The sequence below is a fragment of the Strix uralensis genome, chromosome 3 (genome assembly GCF_047716275.1).
Source record: "Strix uralensis isolate ZFMK-TIS-50842 chromosome 3, bStrUra1, whole genome shotgun sequence".
In the NCBI taxonomy this organism is placed as follows: domain Eukaryota; kingdom Metazoa; phylum Chordata; class Aves; order Strigiformes; family Strigidae; genus Strix; species Strix uralensis.
Genome location: NC_133974.1, coordinates 103,592,149 through 103,614,920, shown reverse-complemented (window position 1 = coordinate 103,614,920; position 22,772 = coordinate 103,592,149). Strand labels below are relative to the sequence as shown.

At 39.1% G+C, this 22,772-nt stretch overlaps 1 protein-coding gene and 1 long non-coding RNA gene across 5 annotated transcripts in view; one reads left to right on the top strand and one right to left on the bottom strand.

The window, feature by feature from the left end:
• LOC141941265 (uncharacterized) overlaps positions 1-20,780 on the top strand; it is a 66,650-nt gene extending 45,870 nt beyond the window's left edge. The window contains exons 6-13 of one of the 4 annotated variants that reach the window (XR_012628262.1): positions 6,897-7,016; positions 7,496-7,609; positions 9,094-9,302; positions 10,087-10,130; positions 10,815-11,320; positions 13,180-13,302; positions 14,157-14,263; positions 20,544-20,780. This is a non-coding gene — a long non-coding RNA (uncharacterized LOC141941265). The remainder of the gene's footprint in view (positions 1-6,896; positions 7,017-7,495; positions 7,610-9,093; positions 9,303-10,086; positions 10,131-10,814; positions 11,321-13,179; positions 13,303-14,156; positions 14,264-20,543) is intronic. The other 3 variants (XR_012628259.1, XR_012628261.1, XR_012628260.1) reach the window with 3 other exon arrangements.
• NENF (neudesin neurotrophic factor) lies at positions 16,669-21,624 on the bottom strand. The gene is made up of 4 exons (XM_074863672.1): positions 21,461-21,624; positions 20,251-20,311; positions 18,989-19,092; positions 16,669-18,353 (listed from the first exon to the last, which is right to left on the bottom strand). The coding sequence occupies exons 1-4, from the start codon at positions 21,617-21,619 to the stop codon at positions 18,177-18,179; spliced, it is 501 nt and encodes a 166-aa protein (XP_074719773.1). The 5' UTR covers positions 21,620-21,624; the 3' UTR covers positions 16,669-18,176.
• Between the last annotated feature and the right edge of the window lie 1,148 nt (positions 21,625-22,772).

Sequence of the window (22,772 nt, the reverse complement as noted above, 5' to 3'; positions counted from 1 at the left end):
TGAGCCCAGACTGATGAAAAGGTGTGTCTCTGTTTTTAGAGGCCACTGTTCAGGACTCGGCAGATGGGCAAATCCTCAATTTAGATCATTTGAGTGAGGCAACTGGACAGTTAATTTAACACTGATCAAAGCTAATTTGAGGGGTGGCAGATGTATGCTAGATGGGCTGTAGCTCAGTGTATTACAAAGTACTGCTATAAAGGCACCAGTGAAGGATTTGCTATGGAGGAAATAGCAGTAATCCATGTTCTGTGATTTGTCAGACAAACCACATTCTTCTATACCTGTGCCCCGTACTAAATTGCTGTTTGCCTAGGTGGCTTGCTTTGTATGAAACAGCTTTCTGACATAGGGGTTTTTAAGACACTGAAATGTTGAGACTTTAATACATGTCTGTTTCACCACCCGTATGGTCCACCACCACAGGAGGCTCTGGAGTTAGCTAACAACATTAGTTCAACACAACATCCCTCCCCAGACTGGTCAAGGAGTGAGGCTTGCTGACAACTGACTTGCTCATGAGGCTTGAGATGAAGCTGTACATCACAGATCAGTGCCATGGACCTCCACCTGCATAAATGAATTGTGGGTAATGTTCACCAACAGCTGTTATTGTTTGATCACTTACAAGCACAGGACACGGTACTGAAACCAAATAGCCCTAATGTACATAGTCAGCAGGGACAATATAAACTCCTCAGTTAAGTCGCAATTGCCTGGGGGAGGGGGGTTTACTGATTAGGGGTGTGCCCCATTGATACCAAGAGAGATCCCTAAGGTGAGACAACATGAACAACTCTGCCTTACAGCAAGTCCAAGATACATCCTCTTTTAAAAAAGATTTCAAACTGAAAAACAGGTCTACAGCATGTCTAATAATACTCCAAATGTCATCTATTCTGCCTTGCTTAGATACCTCCATTAAAAACAAAAGAAGACGACCAGTGTTTTGATAAAATATTAAAGAACTAGAATCTTGTCCAAAGGGTATTGGTAAAGAGGCTGCACTTGATTTTGAGAACTTGGGATCCTGATTTCAGCTTTTGATTCTATTGATACAGCTCTGTTGCTTCAATGGAGCCTGTCTGACTTTCCAATGACAGCAAATATGGTCTGAAATCATAAGGGAAAGCTATTTGCTCTCATTTTTCAGTCACAGTAGGGTATATCCAGAAGTCTGTGAATATATTGATTTACAGTCTTTCTGAAAGTAGATTCTAATGATGTTAGCAACTGAAATCAACCCCTGTGGACATTTGGTAGTCAAGAAATGTTTTATTTAATTCAGGCATGGAATTAATGTTGATATGAAATCTATACCAAGCAATTCTTACTAAGCAGCAGTAAGAAGTGCCTTGTGGACATTTCTTTCATTACTTTCTTTCCTTTTTTTTCTTTTTTTTTGCTTGGGGTGAGTGTTTTTTTAGCCACACAGTTAAAAAAACCTTGCAAGCAAGTGCACAGTAGAGTGAAATATTTTAGCAGAGGGCACAGTAAAAGACTTGGGCCTTCTTCTGTTGGTTTTTTGGGGTTTTTTTTAATATTAGGAATAACTGTATTGCAGCTTGATATGTTGCTTGGCTTCTGTGTGGTGGATTTTCCATACATGTATGTGGTAAGAAGGGAGCCAAATTTCTTCTCATACTGGGTATGTCAGTTTTTTCATAAGTAGCATATCCTGCTAATTTTGGGTCATCATGTTATCTGTTTTTACCCCATTGGCTGCATACAGTGTTCTCTTTAGAAGCTGGGAAATTTGCTCATAGCACTTAACTGTATCCCTAACATCTCATCCTACATTGTTGCAAGTGAAGTCAGCAATTGCCTGCCTTCAATTCTTCACTAAATATGGAAGAATTAACCCATTCTTTACTCTCTTACCAGAACTTTTTATACAGATCTATCAAGTTTGCAAGGGTCAAGCCCTTTAAAGAATTATATTTATATGTAGCAGTGACAAAGTTAAATTTTGCAAATAAATTACTTTTAAATTAGTATGGCTAATACTTTATGAAAAAGTTTATCACTACATTCCCTTCTATTTATTCATCCTGTCTTCAGATTTTTGAGTTTATAAGCCCTTTTGTGCTGATTCATGTTTTCAAATAAGCTGTCTTTTTATATACAAGAAATAGTTTAGATACGACAGCAAAGATATGGATTTTTTTTAATAACAAATACTGTAGATACTACTAATTTAATAATCTTTTTCTTCCTGCTTTTACAGGATCAAACCACTGAATACCAGGATTTACCACTGATTCTCTGGAATTTTATATCAGTAATGACTGGGAAGTCTATTTACTATGCAGATAAAAATAAGTAATACAGGTAGACTTAAGGTTGGAGAAAATACTTGAATAGAAGACAGTAGACGTGAAAAGTACATGTCCGAATGGCAAACAATTAGAATGGGATTCTGGGTTGACACAAACCTTTATAGCTCCATGAAAGTTAATATACCTATACCAATTCACATGAGTTGAGAATTAAAATAATGATGTTAAGCTTAAGAGAAAAGGGAAGAACTACGGATGGGACTTGGAGTACGCAGTGAGGAAGTCTGTAGGTTGCAGAAAAAATGTACAGCAGAGGTGACAGTAGTACTTCAGCCACTGGAATGATTTTTCTCTGGTTCTGTATGTCTGGTAGTTGGCTCATAAATGGTTTCTTACACATGCAAGAACATGGACTAGGTAAGAACATAGTTGAGTTTGTCTCTAGTTAGTTAAAAAATACACTTAAATGGTCCAACCACTGGATGTCTCTCTTGTTCTGCTTGCATGAATGAGGACTGACCTTTCAGAGTGAAAAACCTACATCTCAGAAAGATAAATGGGTCAGTATGGAAAGCCAGCTGTCCAGTGCTGCCTGGCAGGCTGAAATGACATGACACCAGTCCAACTCTCAACATGATAGACTATAGGTACAAGATATAAGCAAGATTAACAGTTGAGAAATGCATTTTTCTTCCATTACAAGAGCACTTCTAAACGAGCCCCATTCTTCTCAGTTGTGCTCTGTGCAACTATATTAAATAACCTGCTGTCAATAACTGAATATTATTCGAGGAAATAAGTTAAAATCAGTAGTGCCTTTCTTGGTAGTTACAGTATGTAAGCAAATACTATGTTAGGCTGGATAGTGGAAATGCACCAGGTAAATTTTCTTTTTTCCTGTCAGAGATTTCTGGTTCAGGTCAGTTGAAGTTGGTAGTAACTTCAGCTAGACAAGAATTAGATTTCCCTTTCCTGGAAGAGTCTGCACCTTCTATTTATTTCTCTATTCTGAAGCAGAATTGAGAGACACGCACATTCAGAACTTCCCATGAAATCCTGTTCTGGAAAAGTAATCATTAGGAGAGATTTTTGGTTACCTGTGTGAGTCGAGGGTACAGGACCAGGTCTTGTTTTTACTCAGGTGCATTGCTTAAGCAATGGAAATCTTTCTGCATGCACATTATCTGGCTCTTAAGTTTGTTGGAGGCGTCAAAAATAAATGAATGCAGGAAAATGCTTAAGAAATCGTTTGGAGGTTAAGAACTTCAAGGTCCCTGACTTGTGTAGAATCAAAGAGTTTCACACTGCTTCATAGCACATAGCTTTCAGTGATGTGAAATATAGGGAAGAACAGAGTGAAGCCTCAGGCAGTGATTTCAGAAGGACCTATGAATGTGAGTGCTGAGAATTTAGGGTTTCAGTGATTTAGCTAGGATAATACAGGCGTTTGGGGTTAGGGAGGACTGTAACAGAAATCTTTCAGTTTCAAGCAATGACGACAAAATTTTTTCCATTCTTCAATTCTCCACACTCTTTTCAGAAAGAATTTAATCTGTATATTGTGAGATAGCATGTTTCCTTATATTCACAGCATTTGTTTAATTTTTTAAGTTAAAAATTAACTTAGACTGCAAATTCTAAATGCTAAAAGTCTGATATCTTTCAGAATTTTGCTGGATTTTTTTGCAGTATACATGAAAAGTTACGTAACTTTTTACTTTAATGGTTGGCCAATATTTGAGCTCCTCTAGTTTATTTCTGTCAAAAATGTTGATATGAAGTGATATATCTTTGTGTACATTCTTTGTAATCAAGTGGGATTAAACTGAGGTCCTGTTTCCCTGAATTTAGCAGGAAAAAAGACAATAGGAAACAGCTCCTTTGGCAGTAACCCAAGCCTGTCTTTTCAATCAGCATTGCACTTAGAAAACTCTCGCTCCGTCTTTTTCTCTCTGTGGAAATTCAGGATCATTCTACAAAGTATTTCACCGTTTTGTATTTTTGGGGGGGGGAGCTACATATGTAACATTTCTGATGGTGTCATTTACACTATTTTGCTAAAATTATATACGCATATTTGTGTTGACATCCACATGGCTCAAGTTTTTTTTTGTTTGCCTGTCTCGTGGCTAGTGCTTGGAAGGTGATACCTATTTGTCTGTGTCTTCTGTTTGCCCACAGTTATATGTCAAAACCATTTTCCTCTCTATGACTACAAGCTGGTTTCATTCCACTGTTTCTTGATGGTTTTCTCTGTAGCCATTAAGGAAAACAGGCAGGGAAAGTGTGCTTCCCACTTCTTTGTAAAAGGTGGGTTTATGAACCAATCTATTACCGTATTTTGAAATGTGCCGTTATCAATTCCTTTGAGCTTCACTTCTTTTTAAAGGACCTAAATGGCATTTGGTCATCCAAGAAGTTTTGCTCTCTCTTATCTCAGGAAGTGAAATTTAAAGAATGTCAGAAGTGTTGTTTAACAGTCTAAACTAAGCCTTAAAGAGGGAATGTGCTCATTGCTGTGTTCTTAAAATCTAGGACAGACAAACTTGTGCTATATTGAATATTTTAAGGCCTCTACTCCTTCTGGATTTTAGCTTTTCCGGGTTACTATTGGGAAAGATCTTTACCTAATCCTGATTATGTGTAAAAACAATAATCAGAAGTGGTTATTTAATGCAAGGGCCAGATTGTATGGTCATTATCTTAGACTAGCAATGAAACCCTGGAGAGTTACTTAATTTTGTAAATTAGCACTCAATTAGAAAAGGAGTTTTGCTTTGAGCTTTTGGGGGGATGTTTGGTTTGTTCCCCTCACCAAAATCAAGAATAAGCATCATTATAATGTATGGTTTCTTTTCATAGCTTTCAGCTAGATTTAGCAATTGCTTCAGAGTTCATCATTAATTATCCTATATTGTATCCTGCAACAATATTTGTCCTAGTGTTGTCAGAACCCCCATAGTGTGGATCTATTAAAACTCTGCAAAAGGAGACATGACGGGAAAGGGAGAATAATGTACGCAGATGAGTGCAGTACAGAGCTCTGAAGTTCCAGTGTATTTTTAGTCAAAAGCAAATGTCTATTTCAAGAATTATGGAAGAAAAGTGGATCTGTAATTATGTTCATAATTAGAGAGGTCCCTTTTTGTTGCTTAATCTAAATAACATAAAATATGTAGGTTTCTGAGCACCATAGAAAACATCAAAGCTGATAACGTAGGAGGTTATTGTGGTCCAGGGAAAGGAGCGGGGACCAGATTCTAAAATAGTGAAAATCAGCACAGCTCAGTTGGAACTCTTTATTTCTATTGATGCACACTAGTTGAAAATTGGTTTATGACTTCAAGTTGCATAGAAACAAAGCAAACCAAAGAACTGTTATGAAAGCATCCATCTAGGAAAACACTGGGGGAAGAAAAATACAGTGAAAACAGAACTCTTTCTAAATTAAATTTACTATTAAATTTAACAAAGTTTCCTAGTGGGGAGTTCCTGGAAAATGTGGACTGAAATGTGAAGCAAACTTTGATCGCTCTTCTAGCTGCCTTGACGGTATATTTACAAGAACTAAATGTCTTTTTTTTTTTTCATTACTTCTAAAGAAGCTTTCTAGAGAAAAATACCCATGCTTCATAACCACCTTAAGGAGCATTTGCTATGGTTGTTTCCAAAGGAACAGCTTAATAGTTTTGTAAATATCAAAGTTAATAGCCTCCTAAAAACAAGGAAAATTGCCTGTAGGTGATTTCTACTTATACAGAAATAGCTATGCTCTGAACTGAAACTTTCTCTAAAGTTTCTCTCTAGGCCTGTTACCTATTACTGCATACTTTGCTGTTCCTACTTCCTTTAGCTGTTTTGAATCAACAGTGGGTAGAGCAATACTTAAATTAAATGTACTTGAGGGTAAAACATGATCTAACAAATTATAGAAAATAAACATTAAGCATAGCTTGTGACTATAAGAAGATCAGAAACAGTCTAATGGGGACACGCTTTTTTTTTTTTTTTAATGCAACAGCTATGCCACATCATCATAAAGCCATAGTTATGGCTGGCTTTGAAGAAAAGATAAAATCTTTCAAAAAGTGTCTTCCAGAAAGCAGTCAGAGAAAAAAATTTTTTTTCTTGTATTGAGTTGCTATTTGGTATGCAGTAGAAGCTGCTTCTCCTTTATTTTTGCTGCCTTTTTTCCCTTTATTTTAATGTTAATGATGTTGAGGCACCTAACAGTCTTAATAAGCAGCTTTTACTAAAGATATAAAATTATTATTTTCTGCATAAATTGGTAATATGTATAAGCCTCATAACGATCATACTTAGAGAAAGCAAGAGCTCTTTCCTTCCCTTAGAGGTGTAGGGAAACCCAGCTGTTGGCAAATTAACTTACATTGTGCTTTACTCTTCTTCCATTTAGTATTTGTGTTGTACTGGGGGGCCTTATCGTTATTAGCCAGCTCACAGCATTATGCTTATGAAAGGATATGCAAAGTATGAAGAGAGTTGCTAGAAAATTGGGTCTTCCTTTTAGCATTTCATAGCAGGCTTTGAGTCTTACTGAGACTTACTGCTGCTAGAGCCTTAAATCAGACTAAATACAGTAGAATTTTTTTACAGAAGGCAGCCGGAGCCTGAAACAAGACTGAGCAGTTCTGGTTTATGGCATGGGAACAGTCTGGTGAAAGCTGCTGGTACTCTCCCAGTCACAACTGAGCTGGTTCCACCCAGGAGGTGCAGGTGAACTGTGATTTAGTTGTGGTGCAGAAACTAAGAGGCCCTTGCTCTACTCTTCTTTACTGTTACTGTTTTGGGTAATTTAATTTTATGTGTAGATGGGTGTTCATCATGTTACATATTTGTATTTCACATTCCTCAAGCCTCCTAAATTCTTTGTCAGTGAGGAAGAAGCATTCATAAAGTTGTTTATGCACTGGCAAGTTTTAGAAATCGGTTATCTAAAGTTTTACATAGGAGCTTTTATCAAGATCTTTTATTTTTGAAAGGTAATTCTAGAAGTACATTGATACTAGTAACACCCCTGCAAGACTGGTTCCCTCCAGAAAATGTATGCCTCCTTAGAAAAGGTGATGAGATATAGTCTTGACTTAAGAGTGAGCTCTTAGTTCCCTCAGCTGCTGTTTTTTGACAAATCCATCCCTGATGCTCCATTGCAGGGTGTAGTGTACAAAAAGATAAAAACATTTTTTCTCCTTCAGGCAACAAGTTATCCTCCTCCCCCTTTTCCTCCATTCAACTGCAGTTGAACAAAAACCATCATAGAAATTTAGAGGGAGAAATAAAATTCAACATTTATTTCTTCTAATCAGGAGGTACAGTATAAAATAAAACTTAATCCCCAACAGTTCTTCTTTAAAATGTGTGTATCTTCTTTCCCCACTATGCTAGTCTGAAATAGTGAGGCAGTAACCAACCATGCATTTAGGCTGGCTCTGGTCTTCTACTCTGCTGTGGCTGTCAGCATCAAAATTTCTATTACCTCTCTCTTGCTTAATTTTGGGGGTCCTTCTCTACTCTTATTCTCCTTCTTCCACTGATAATTCTCTCCTCCTTGTGTCACTCTTTCCTTTTCTTGATTCTCCAACAGCTTTTCAGTTTGCTCCACGTGGGCAGGACTGGACCTACTGTATATTTTGTTCTGTTTGATAGGGGAGGCTGAAACTCAGCATCCTGTGGATTTCTCTGGGTGTTGTGTAATTAAATTGTCTAGAGTGTTAATCATCATTTGATTATTCTGACATCCTTGATGAGAAAAAATGTATATTAAAATCATAATGTAATTACAGAATTTGCTTTTAGCATGAATATATTTCTTCTCAGTGACACTAAAATTATTATTACCCCCAATATTTATGTATTATTTTGACAGATATTGCAGTGGGCTATGAGCAATTTTAAGGTGGCACAGTCTACTCCATGCAGCTTAAAAGCAAGGATTTTCCCCCTCCGCTTTTGCCCCATCACATTTTCTTATTAATGGACACATTTGAATTGTCAGCTTTCCCAAAGCCTTGGTGTACAGGCTGGAATGATCAGATTAATTTTGTTGCTTAACCATGTCGTTGATAACTAGGACTGAACACCCTCTTGTTCTTGCTTTATTTTTTCCCTAGCAGTTCTTCTGTTTGGTTTTTCTTTAATTCATCCTGTTAGTTTAAACATAAGAATTCCAAGCTGAAATAGCCTGTAATGTGGAAATGTAGGCTTCTAGGAGCTGTGTGGGCTAGGACTTTGTCTGGAGGCAGGATGCTAAGATGGCTCAGCTGGCAGGTTAATGAAGATTGTCATGAATATTAAATGATAGAACCAAAACAAAACTCCCAGAGAGACACTTGGGCACAAATCTTACATAGCAGCACGACCAGCTCAGACAGCTGGCTCTCTGTAGACTTTCTTGAAATATAACAGTGCTGAGGCACATTAGGATGATTTTTATAAACCGGAAGGCTAATTTGTGATGCACTGTTTGAAAGTTAGAAGTCTTAATGATTTATAGCTTGAAGCAGAAATCTGTTTTCTGAAGTAGATAAATAACCAAGAAATTATATCTGTGCTGCCCTCACTTGTATTAAGTGTTTCAGAATATTTTTGAGTTTTGTGCTCTCTAAAAATGTGTACAAGGGGTAAACCTTACTGTTAAAGTTCATACCAGCTCTCTGGTGTGCAGCTATAGTCCCACTCCTTCCTATGATGTTCCTCTATCCCTTCTTTTTCCTGCCTAAAAAGACCACGTTGCAGAGCAATGTAGTTTATTAAACTACAGTTGGTTTTGTTTCTTTCTTGCAATTTGTCCCAGACAGGGTAAGAGCTTGCTATTCGCAGAGTTCCCCCTTCAGCTCCAGTGGTGTAAAGCTAGCTCCTGCTATGTGGAAAAATTGCTCCAGCACATGCAAAAAATTAAAATTCAAGAAGCTTGGATTTATTTGAAGTAACACCAACATAGAACTGGGATGATTCCATTAACAGCACTGCAGTCATGCTCTGTTTCTAAAAGCGTATCTAAAGGTGAGACATTCTTTGTGGCCTAGAGAGTAATCTTTGTTACACTTTGTAAGTTGAGTTCAGGTTCTTGCACATAACTTCCTTGACTTTTATGGTTTTGTAAATTTATACCAAATTAATATGTGGTTTAGTGATTTTCAGACACCAAAAGGAGTAAACTGAAATAACAGAGTAGGTTTTCTCAGATAACTGCATGTAGGCACGATCCATTTTGTGGTGTTATTCTGTGTATAAAAAGATAAAGTAAATCTAAACTATTTTTAGGTGCAATGAGTCAGTCTAAATGAGTTGATGGAAAAAGATATAAATGAAAGAACAGTCCAGTTAGAGGAAGTTATGGAGAGTAATGCTTTTATATAAACATTCTGCAGAATTCATTTGGCTTTCCAAACCCTGTCTGTAAATCAAGAAGTGCTTTCCAGTGGCTCTAGTCATGTGGTGCTAGCCATCTTTATTTTCAGTTCAATTGCATTAAAACCAGAATATATTTTTTAAAGTAGAATTTTGAAAGCATTTATGTAAATAATTGATGCGGTTATTCCAGTGATATTACGTGACTAGTAACAGCGTGCGCAATCAGAAATAGAAGTGGCCAGCAGGTTCCCAACTGTGAAGAAAACACATTCAGTGAGACAATGGTTCAGTTAGTATCAGGACAACCCCTGATTTATTTCTGTTGTTGTTAAATCAAACAGCCTACTAGAATGGGAGTGATATTTTTTTTAAGGGTAACATAAAGCAGATACATGTAAAAGGCTTAGACTAACTTATATTTGTGTTTTCACAGTATCATGAGGAATTTACACGCATACTGACAGGGCTTGCAATAAGGTGAGCTAGAGTATTGTGGAATGATAGTTTGTAACTATTTCCCTCTGTATTAAAAGTTCCCATAAACAATCTATTACTTTGTGAAGCAGATACAGCTAACATAAGTATTCGGATAAAATCTTGTTTAAGGTTTTGCTTTTTTTCAAGCTGAAAAGCTCCTTTAGGTACTTAGAGAAGTTCAGGTTAATGTATCTTAGTCTGCAAAGGCTACAAACAGTTGCTTTCAGATTAGAAGCTCATTTCTTACTTATTTGAAATATCTAGTCTATTTTAACATAAATTAGTTAAACCTAGTGGATGAAAAGTTTACCTCTAGCTTCCAGCTGCACTTTCATTTTGCACATTTTGAATGTATCATTGAAACTCTTGACAATGTTGTGAATCACCTTTTATACAATGTCTTAAAGTGTCTGAGACACAAATACTGTTGGGGTCATCGTGGTTTCTACCAGTATTTCAACAAACAAGTGACCAATGGACATACAGGCAAATTCCAAGTGATAACAGACATGGATGAACATGGGTAAAATATACTCACTTCAGCTGAAAGATGAAGCACCACAAACTGATACCTCTTTGGAGTGAGGAAATTAAAGCTAGAGCTTCAGAAAGTAGCATTCTTGATATTACAGCCATTTTGGGCTCCCACCAGCCCCTGCATCCAACCAACATTACCTTCTCCAGATGGCTGAAAGTCCCAACAGGGATGAAAGGGAATTCAAGGGAAGCATCAGCTCATTGAACAGCCAGGAAACCTAGCATTAAGGATTGCAAAGTTGTAGTGAAGCTGAGAATTGCACCTTCATCTCTGTGTCCCTGGTCACCTCTTTAGAGCAAAACTCCAGCCTTCTTTCTTAAACTAGAATGACCATCGTTTAAAGACAAAATGAGAAAAATTGGTAAGTTATGGACTGAATAGCAACAGCATGATTTTCTATGAACCCAGGCTCCTGCAAAGTATCAAAGCCAAAGGCATCAGTATTTTTGGAAAATAAGACTGAGGATGTCAAGCAAGGAGCCAGCAGTCACGAACTGTATAATTCATGCTGATTTTCCCAGAACCGTATCCAAGGAGGATGTCACACTTTTCCGTTCTCAAGTTCAACCTTATCTCTGAGTGCATCAGCAAGTTTCACCTCTTCTGAAACTGTACTCTCCCGTGAGTTATTTATACTCTCCCGCTGCTTCTTGTAAGTAGAATTTAACTCACCTTCCTTCTCTCTGCCTTGGATTGTTATAGTCCACTGATATGCTGCTGCTTTGCATTGAAGCCTTTCAGCAGCCTGTTTTCTTCCACCTCCAAGACATACTAAACTCGAAGGAGATCATTCAGAGAAATGGCAAGGACACATTTACCCGTGGCAGCAGCAAATTAGGGACATATGTAATATTTAATGTGTAGAATCATAGAGGACACATACTCAAGCATCCCTACTAAGCATGGGTTCTTAACATTCTTTCAAGTTCACTAAGATCGACAGGTTGGTCTTTTGCACGCTAATACTGAGAGCTTTTCAGATATTCCTACAAGCTGCCATCATCATTCCATTTCTAACATTTTTGTTGTGTCAGAGATCGAAAAGGCAGGGTGTTATTTCTGACCTGTTCAGTTTAAGAAATACATGGAATAGAGCATGGTTTAGAAAGACTGTAAGACTGTTGCCTTTGTCTAAATTGCTAGATCTGTCTGTTGTGTATCTCAGACATACATGTATACATGTAACACAAAATACATTGCAAATGCCTTGAAAATCCTACTGTCCTATTCTTAAAAAGTATTGCACAACTATTTTAAAGTACAGAGCACGGTTAAAGAATAAATGAGGAAAAATCAGTGATATTTTTGAGGCACTTCCAAACATAATGTAGGACACAGACATGTGACCTAAGAATATAATCTCAGTTTAAACATGTAATCCCTTCAATTACCACTTTTGCCATAAGTATACTTAGGTCTGATGCACAGCTGCACAGTTCTGCAGTTCAGAATGAACACTTTGCTTCTTGTATTTTTAATGAGACGATGTTTTTAGGACCTTTGCTCAAATATACAAATTAATAAAGTGTTACATGTAATGAATAAATTTGAGTTACCTGGACTTTATCTGTGATCATTACCAAAACAGCACTGCAGCATAAAAGAAAGCTGCAGCCTCCAACGAGAGGAGTGGCTTCCTAGGATACTCTTGATCTGCCACAGCTATCAGTTTAATCTACAGTTATCCTCCAGGCAGTTAATTGCTTGGTAACTAAGCTCTGCGTCTCCAACACAACTGATTTTAGTATCTCTGCAAAGGAGCACAGAAGTAGGCACAGGGAAGTTTTCACTTCAGTCGTCATCTAATTCTGTCTGCCCAAACTGGCTGAAACAAATGCTACCTCTAAGGGTTTTTTCATTCAGAGATTGTTGTCTGCAAAAGAAAGGTGCAAGGCTTTAAGTGCAGGTCTACATTCAAACATTCCTACAAGTTTAGGCCCGTTTGGATTTAGTTCATGTGTCTGACTCTGTAATCAGTGTACTGTCTGTGTTGTCGTAATCTCTAAAGCACAAGTAGATATGCCAAGGAGTAGACTCCCGTTTTCACAATGCAAGGGTTTAGATCCAAATCTCTGCTTTATTTGCTGCCTTTGCACAATATGAGAAAACTTTCAGCAAAATCTGGAAGGTAAAATATAGACATTTGGACATCAATTTCTCTTCCCTTTTCAGAGAGGTTTCTTTAAGTTGAGGGAAAATGATGCTGTATTTTGATTTTTCTTGGGTGGCTTATCTCCAAGATGGCTTGCACCCAGATTCTTCTAAACTTTTCACTTGTCAGTAGGATAATGGCTCATGTCAAGAAGTACTCCAGAACATGGTAATCTGAACATTCATTAACAGTGCAGAATTTCTGATGGCAACAACTACAAATAACCTATGGGAAACAGTAACAGGACTTGTTTATTCAAGAATACTTCCTGTGGCTCTGCAGTTCATCCAGGCACACAAGCTCTGTTTTTCACAGAACATTAATCTCAGTTTCTATTCTTTTGGATTTCTTGTCAACAGATGACCCAAGCCAAGAAGATCTAAGCATAAGTTTTGTAAACAAGTAAATTAGGACTCACACCTTGTGCTGAACAGGAAGAAAAAAGCCAAAAGAGAAGGTGTAATGTAAAGACCAACAGATGGGTGAGGGTACAAGTTTACATTGTTATCATTGACCATATTTGACAGAAGCAAAAATAGGAAGCACTGTCTGTTATCAGACCTGCATGTGCTCTGCCAAATCTCCCTTATCAGTATAAATTGTCCCAATAACACACTAATACATTCTCATTTCCCACCTATTCTGTTTCCTGGATTAGGGGTTTTTTGGTCATGCCAAGATCAAAATCATGCCTATGCTATTCGAGCACTTCTAGGAGTGATGCCCACCTCTCATACACTTAGGTCTTTGAGACTCTGATTGAGTAGAGCGGAAAAAAAAATCACCTTTTGATATAGCACTGATTTTTCTTTCAAAGCATTCGGTATATTCTGTATTACAACTCTCTGAATCAATATTCACAGATAGGGCTCTGGGTAAAGTAATTATTACAAATCTATATGTTAGGGTTTTTTTTTTAGTTTGTTTTAATCAAAGCATTCACAGATAAGGACTGATTTTCTATGAAAAGAGCCATCCTGTATATCATGTAAGTAGCTTTCAGGTTATAGGTTCACATATATTTTACTTTAGCTGAATATTACTCATGGTGCATGGATTTGTCATAGTAAGTTGTATGGCTTGTATATTGTTTCCTGTATGGACAGAAAAACGTTAAGCAAAAGCATAAATGGATGGTGGATAACAAAGTGTGTAATTGTCATCAGTTACATCAATTCTGGGGATTTCAAGATATCCCTGAGTCTATCCAGTGCTCATCTGAAAATATACAAGTACTAATCAATCAGAGCTACTTAACACATCTTATTGAATCCTTGACTGGCAGCTTTTTCACTCACAGTAGTCAGAATGTTTTTTTGAATTTTTTTCCTCTCAGTTTAACCAGATCAGCTGAAAAATTAGTGTTGGACTTCCTATATGAAACTTTTCACATCTCTTCCGTTTTCTCTTGAGCAGATGCAAATTACATTGAACACATTTCAGGTAAGTATATTTAAAAGAGACAGAATCCATTTGTAAAAGTCAGCTAAACCACATTTTTTTATTGTTTTCTCTCCTGTACCATTAAGTGAGTTCTACATGTTCTTGGGAGGCTTGCAAGGGAAGAACTGCAGCAGTTAAAAGCTTTTCCAAACTATCATTTGTTGAATATGTAGCCCAATGGTGGTTTTGAAACAGAAGTTAAAGGAGGTGATCTACAAACTGTGTTGAGGCTTCTCCCATTCCAAAGCACTGTACTTAAACCGATAAGCATCCTCTTTTAGTTTTTACTGAAATGTGAAAGTCTGGCAGGTCTGACAAGTGCAGTCTGAAAGATGATCCTATACTGATTCCTATGTTGTTATGAATTCACAGCCAATATCATCAGACCACAAAGATTATTAGCCTAGGCTGCAGTTTTCAAAGCAACACAAGGCCTTTTCTGTGTAAGAAAACTAATACAGAAACTGATTCACTTAAATCAATGAAATGCTCCTATTTTGGCAAAGGGCCACAAAAAGAATGGTGTCTATATACACATTACTGGTAGGAAAGAAGTAACTTCAATTTATGTCTAATTCCAAATTCTTGGAAAAATCTCAGCCGCTCAGTCTGCAGGATTCAGAGTATCTGCATTCTGGCAGGTGGTCTTGTTTAGATTAGGATGCAATAACTAGTAACTCTGACTAACAGTTGCTAATACACCTTACATGTTCTTACGATGATTTAACTTAACTGCAGTCTCTGCAACTGCAAAAATAAACATAATACTTTCATCTGCATTTCATAACCCCTTTATTGAATTTTGGTTGCTCGTATTATTAGTCCTGTTGCTCCAGTAGTTAATCAGAGAAGTCCTCCTTAAAGTACAAATGATAGAATCTGCCCTGTCACAGAAGTTAGTCAAATGTATTAGGAGCAAAGTGAGGGACTGCTGAAAAGAGTGCCAGGTGGGAAACAGCAGCCCAGGTTATGCATCCTCTGAGCAATGAACCCGTCTGATAATTCTTAACATTCTGAAGAGGAAACTATTATTAAATACTAAAGTAAGGTAATTCTTGGCGCAGCAATTCATTAAACTCTCAGACCATTCAAACACCCGTGTTAAATTAGCAAGATGCAGATTAGAAGCAGCACAGCAAAAATATTGACATTTGCGGTGTTATCTGGAAGCAGCAAGTAAACTGAAAATAAATACTTCATTCTCCAAAGGAGGTGTGGAGTAGTAGGAGGGCTACAATAAGGCTTTACACAGCTTGCTTGTTCTAGGTGCCATTTATAGATAGCGAGGGCACCTGTTTTACCAGAATAATACAGAGGTCAGGGAAATGCAGCTGACTGAGAAAACAAGGATAGCATACAATTTGCTTGTTTTGAGTGCAACGTATAGATAGTGAGGATACCTGTCTTACCGGAACAATACAGAGGTCAGGGAAATGCAACTTGCTGAACAAAACAACCATAGCAGACACTTTGCTTTTAAGCAAAATAAATTTCAGGCTGTTGGCAAGTAACAACCTTAGACATAAAATAGTGTCATGAAATTAACACTGAAATAAATACTGTGGTACTCTGAATGCGTTTTTGAGAAGCGGTCAGCGAAAACGTTAAGGATTTATGCCCACTTGAAGCCTTACTATCATAACACTGTCCTGGTGAGTGGGAACCTCAAGTGAAATAGCCTAGGAAGTGATTATATGTGAGTCCTTCAGTTCCCTGAAGGAAAACTGAAGAACTGAAATAAAAACAAAAAGGAAATGTTTTGCGTTCTAAAATGCACTCAGTTGTGATAAGCTTGTCTTTAATAACAGAAAAGGACTAGAGCATCTCCCTCTGGTCACAGGCATGAGTGAGGGCAGGTTGGATTCACAAGGATCTCACACTGTAAGACTGGGGTTTAAATCACCATTTCCTGTTGCAACAGGAGGGTTTCTTCACTGAAAGGGACCTGAAATTCTGTACAAATAGAAGCTAAGTTACCTGCTTCAAGATCAGCAAAGGCGACCCTCATAGCAGGAATAGGAAAAGCAGGGGGAGAATAGTAACACTAAGCTACGCAGTGGTGGTGAGCTACAACATTTTTGAAATGCAGCTGGATATGCTGCTGCGAGGTGAAGCCAAGACTATTACAGCAATCACAGTAGCCCGGCTACTGAAGCTGCCCCATAAGGAAGCATCCAAGGAAGGGAAGAGAAGAGGGAAAAACCAATAGGCATTGGAAAATTATTAATGAAATGCTGGCAAAAGGGCAACCACCATTACCACCAAAGCCACATGCGTTCCCATAAAGGTGGCAGGTATACACCCTGACCTGTGGGCAGGCATCCTCAAGGGGCCAACTCCCAGCTGCTCCTGGTATCTAACCAAAACGTCAGCAGTAGTAACAAAACAAAACCAATTCTCTGAAATAACAGTATTTTCTTCGATGATAAAGTATTTATTCCACCCCAGAGCACAATCCAACAGCAGGGGGGGGGCCATGGAGTCCCTCCTGCAAATTAAGTGGTCTAATGGTAAGATGCAAAACAAGTTGAGAGTAAAATCAGTAACAAGAACAGTAACAAGAACAAAAGGATAAATGAATAGAAACAGCTTTTTCAGTTGTTCAACTGACAGGCAGCTGACCCCTGCAAACCATGAAGTGGAGAATCATGTAATCTTTCCTTCAAAGAAAATGGCCAAAATGCTAAAGAAAGCACAAAATATGGAATTGCATTTTTATTACATCTATATTATTAATAAAGAATTGGGAGCAGCTGCTCAATTTGTCCATGTCAATTCAACCTGTCACAGTGGCAGATAAATGCATATACATGACAGTTTACATTCAACTTAAGTTAGTGAAAGTCAGTGGTCAGCAATTTATATAGCACATGTTTTTACAGTCCTCTTGTTGCTGAAGACTGCCAGAGAAACCCGATAAAGGGGGTCTGCTTTCACCCTACAGGAACTGCAGGTTTCTATTAGGTTAAAGGAAAAGGAACATATAAATGCATACTTCATTGCAACAGCAGTGATGAAGCCAGAGTAAGAACAAAGAAAAACTACCAGAAATTAAAAATGACAGCTGAAATTGTCAATATAAAGATGCTAACTATCCACAGGATACTAAACTACTATAATAAACTTGTGCTGGAAGAGTATGTGGTAAACAGTGGGCTATCATTTCCTTTTTTTGTCAGAGTGGAGGAAGCTAGAAGGAAATCATCATAATCTAATATAGATAACATCTTTGATAATTACATAAAAAAGTGAAGTGTCATTTATTTGAAACTAACATAATAATCTTAAAATGTCACAGTGGTTCTCATGGGGAAAGATTTTTTTTGTCTTGGTTTATAGCTGTAGGCTTTGCATAAATATTCCACAGTAACTACATTTTAAGAGACTGAGTGCTTTATATCCAGTATTCTCAAACGTATCAAACATTAAATCCCACAATGCTTTTTAAAACATAAGCCTCTATTACACCTGTTTGTACCTGTGATACCTACACTCAGTTGAAGCACAGAGGATTGATGTCAGCTCATCCAGATGATGCATTCACGCTTTTCCAGGGAGTGGGAAACAACTTGTGATTTACAAAAAATACCAGTCATGTTTCAGCTGTTAAAAACTTCCTTATCTCTTCTGAGGAATGTAATTTTACATTACACACTTGTAAACAGAGAAATCCAGGCAGAAAGAACTTTCACATGAAATAATTCCCATAATTCAGAGCAAACTGCCCAAGTGTATGACACTAACACAGATCTGTTCGTTTCCTCTAAACTTGGTGTGTACACACATACATATTTTCTAAACAGAAAACCAACTCATGATAGCTAATTGTTGTAATGAACTCCAGAAAACAGGGAATCAATCTAATAGTCTATCATGCCTCTCCCCAGGCATTCTCTAGGTACAAAAATGTTCCTCAAAACTCATCTTTAATGTTGAAATGTGGCTGATCTTCAGGTTTAAAGTCTAGATTGGGGCTTCCATCCTCATTCAGAATTCTTCGAGAAGTATAGCCAACAATTGGATATTTGGCCTTATAAACATTATTGAAGATATCATCCAAGGACTTCAGTTCCTCTTCTGTGAGTCCTGTCTAAATGAAATATGGAAATGAAAGTCCTATATCAAAGAAATAAAAATACAGATATTTACATACATTTTTGGGTTTTACTGATTACTGTAAACCTTAGGGTCAGCCTTGAGGTTTACTTCGCAGAGCATGATTATAAAATTGATAGTTTAACCTGTAATTTTATATTTTTCATTCAAATTCAACTTTGACAAAACTTTAATATATTCAGGTGAAACAAACCATTAATCTCCCTTCATATTCCCTGCATAAGTAAATCACACCTCAAACAAGCAACTACCCACTGCCAGAGTTAGCATCCACTGCCATGTCAGTGACACAGGATACACTAAATCAATTGACAAAGGAAGTGATTTACTCTCTTTGGAAGCATGTTTTTAAACAGTAGGTAATTTCCTCTTTATGTGCTTACATACACTGTATTGATTCCACAGATTAAAAACTTTCCTCTTTAAGGCTGTTAGCACTGCACCTTTCAAGAGCAGTAAATACGTGTCCATTTTATGTATTTAAAGAATATTAATGCATTTTGCTTTTAAAGATGTGAATCAACTTAAATAACACAAATAATTTGATATGATCCTGCAAAAGAATAAAACTTTGCAAAACGGCATTCAACTAACAGTCCATTTTCTTACTATGTCATGTGTAAGATCTGCTGGATCCAGAGACATCTTTGCAACTCCTCTTGTTGAGTCTTTTCCAACCAAAGCATTGTATGGGGCTCCTTTTCCATAAAATTCTGTCAGATTAGAAAAAAAAAATAATCCTGTGATGATCTGACAATGTACAGGGTATGTTCAGCCTCTGCTTTTCACCTGCCTGTTACACTTGTCAGTGAACTGAAAGCAACAACTCAAGTCCAAGACTCTTCTTTCCAAAACTGACTTTTGATTTGCTACTTTTTGATAATACATCCCAGTCCTTAAAAAAAAAAAAAACAAAAACATAGGGTGGGGTTATACAACTGTTGAACTCCTATACTGCGGTCTTAAAATTTAAGACCTATTATTTAAGGAGCTGTGCTTTTACATTCTCATGAGAGGTTTGTAGACTCCAGAATTTGCAGTGGCAAGCCTTGTCTAACTTAGGATTTGAAGATCAGCCTACACGTTATGTCCAGACAAGCTGCATTAACAAGCTTAGTACAAACAAAGCAACAAGCCATTAGTTTGCTTATGATGACATTAAGGCAAGTGTCCAGGACCCCCACGGTCCCTTCATACAATTTACAGCACATCTGGATTAAGTAGCAGGAGTTCACATTAAAACATCTGTAGTTCTTAGGGAAGGCACAAACAGCAAATAAACGGCTTAGGTGTAAATAATGAGAAGCCTCATGAAGTAAGAAAATTTTAAAGGAGAAAAAAATTACTTAGCCCCCCCATCCTCCTTTCACAATCACAGTCAAGTCTTCCAAGAGTTTTGACCAGGCCACTGGAGAGCACGGGTAGGCAAACACCAGCACAGAAGGCAAAGATGCAGCTGCAGCAGTGCTGACACTGTGTAGGGCAGTACAGGTACACCCCGCTTATCTTTGGTCTGGTCAGTCCATGTACCCAGTGCAAGAAAACACTGTAGCAGCGGCTTCTGTGTGGCCCGACCCCGCATCTGGCGAGGACTCGGGGGTCTGGGCAGGTGTCTTCAGCGCCCAAGCTAACTGGACTACACTGGCTCGTCTGTCTATGCGTACTGTAATCTCAAACCAGTGTAAGTTCCAGACAGAACCTTCATGCGGGAAGCGTCAGAGGAGGAAAATTGAGGTTTTTAAAAAAGGAAAAAGTATATTCTTTTTGTTGCAATTGAACTGCAGGCTTCTAATACATTGGGAATATTTAAAAACAAATGACTGAATAATAGCATGAAAACAAAGCAGACAGCAGAGGAGAAGCAAACTCACCTTTTCCAGAAGTGACGTCAAATACTACTCCCTTCACAGCCAGGTAAATGGGCTGTCCTTCCTGGAAAGAAAGCCAGCAATATATCCTCAACAATCCAGCGCAGGCACAGGCAATTAGTTTTAGCTACTAAATCCGTAAGCACTCAGGACACAAAGAAGAGAATTAAATTCTCCATTGTAGGTGGTCTCTTGTTTGTGTGTGTATACAAGCATGCATGTTCTCTCTCTTGAAATTTCTTGCTTGTGCTTTAAATTGTCCCTGAGATTTTTATTTATTTTTTTTTTTTTTTTAGGATTTAAGCATATGGAATGAGAGACTCTTCTTAATCTAAACATCACAATCACTGAAGACGTGTCCCTCTTGCAAGTCACCTCTTGTCCATACCCTTGTCTGCTCAAAGATGATCAACTGCGTCTTTCTATTCCTAATGCAGATGGCTATTGCACAAGATGAACGGGCGCATGGCCAACAGCATTCTTTATTTGATTAAGAGAACAACAGATAAATACATAAACACACCCAAATCTGATCTGCTGACGTCTGTTTTACTTAATAAGCCAGTGCTTCTGATTTGTCTTTTATGCGGAAGATGTTATTTTTAGTCAGATGCTGGTTAGTATCTTGAAAGTATCTACAGAAGACCCTGAGAAGGTCAGCCAGAAAGTTTTTCAAAAGAGAAGACAGATGTGTATCAATATTATAATTTTGAATGTGAAGTTCTGCAGAGTTTTCTGTGTCACAGAGAGCTAAAAATGCTTAATTCCTTTATTATTTCTATAATCTTGAAGGGGGAAAAAAGGGTCTAAATATGTGGTTTAGTGAATTATTGAGAGAAAATTACTTTGGCTCCAACTCACGGCCATCTGAAATTCACTGCCATGAGTACCTTGTCAAGCAGGCAACCAATAAAATAGGAACGTGCCATCTAATTGCCTGTACGCAACTTCCACCAGCAAAGCCAGCAGCTGCCGGCAGGACAGCTGAACAGCGGGCCAGCAACACACGGGTGCCAGCCAACTTCTCGCCAGTGCCTAAAAAGCAAGTTCCCCCCTCGTTGCTGGGCGGGAGCAGCAGAGCAGAGCGAACCGACTTTTAACGCGATTTCGGGGCCCCGAGCGGCAGGGACGGAGGCGACGCCCCGGCCCCGGCCCCGCGGCTTTAAAGAACCGGCCGGGGGGCCCCGAGTGCCTCCCGCCCGCCCGGCCCTACCTGCTGCCCGGCGTATCTGGCCAGCTCGGGCTCGGTGAAGAGGCGCACGGGGGCCTCGCCCGGCGGTCTGAACCGCAGCTGCGGCTCGGCCGCGGCGGGCAGGGCGGGCAGGGCGCCGAGCAGGGCCGCCAGCACCACCCGCGCCGCGCCGCCCGCCATGCCGCCGGGGGGGCGGGAGGGGAGCGGGGGGACGGGCCGCCCCGGCCCCGCCCCGGGCAGGCGGGCCCGCCGGCGGGAGCGGGTGGTTGCCCCGGCGCCTCGGTGGTTTAGTTAAGCACGGGGAAGGGGTTAAGCGGGGCGCGCAGGCAGCCCCCCAATAGGCAGCTGCTCATACAGGATACCTCCATTTCCACCCGCCTGCCCCTCTGAAGCTTCTCCGCTGGCTCTTTTAAATGTTTATTGACAAAATCAGCACGTGCAGGGCAGGCTTCGTCCTTATGACTTAAACCAGCAAACTGACATTTTTAGCCTAAGGAAGGAGAGAATAAATAGGACATTTTCAAATGATGTGATTTCCCCATGCTACAAATATAGCACGGGGAAACATTCTGGGCTGGCAGAAGAATAAGCAGTTTGATGTTTGTCATTCTATTAATTAATTAAGACAGAAACTTTACCATTTAGATACACATACCACATCCTGCACTGTAGTGCTGGCAAGCGAGGACTTGAAGGATTTAAAGCCTGGATGTTCGATGCTGCAGCACCTGGTCTTCTGACTACCAGTGCTGTAATTCAAATCCCTGTGTGGGGTCTCCAGTCCTTGTACAGTTGTGGAAGCTGAACAGTTTGGAGAAGGATCTGGACAGTAACTAGGAGACAGAAAGGGCTTTGATCTTTGCTTTAAGGATTGTTTATAAACTCTCCTTGCGTGAAAGCCATGAGGATACCAGTTCCACGTTGCTGGAGCTAACACCCTTTCCCACAGGCCGCCCAAAGGCAGTTCTGTACATGGGTGCTGGCCAAGCTGAAGTACCAAATCCCAAGTGGCATCTCCATAGCCCGCAAAGACCCAGCGCAGGACAGGGAGTGAGGGCACGCCATCATGGCATGGGGGTGACAGCCAGTGGCCCCATCCCTGGGTGAGGAGCTGGGTGAAGCCTGCAGAGCCAGGGCACGGGCAAGGGGAGTTGCTGTGGCCATCTGAGTGCCGTGGGCTGCTCTCTGGTGTGGCAAGCTGAGGGTTGGTCCTGTTGGGGTGAAGGTTTACAAGGTTGTTACCGTGATTCCCCTTAAGCAGTGGAGTTTGCCTACACTGCCTAAACAGTAGCTGGGCTTCAGAATGGCCTTCCAATTCTGGCTGTCCATCACA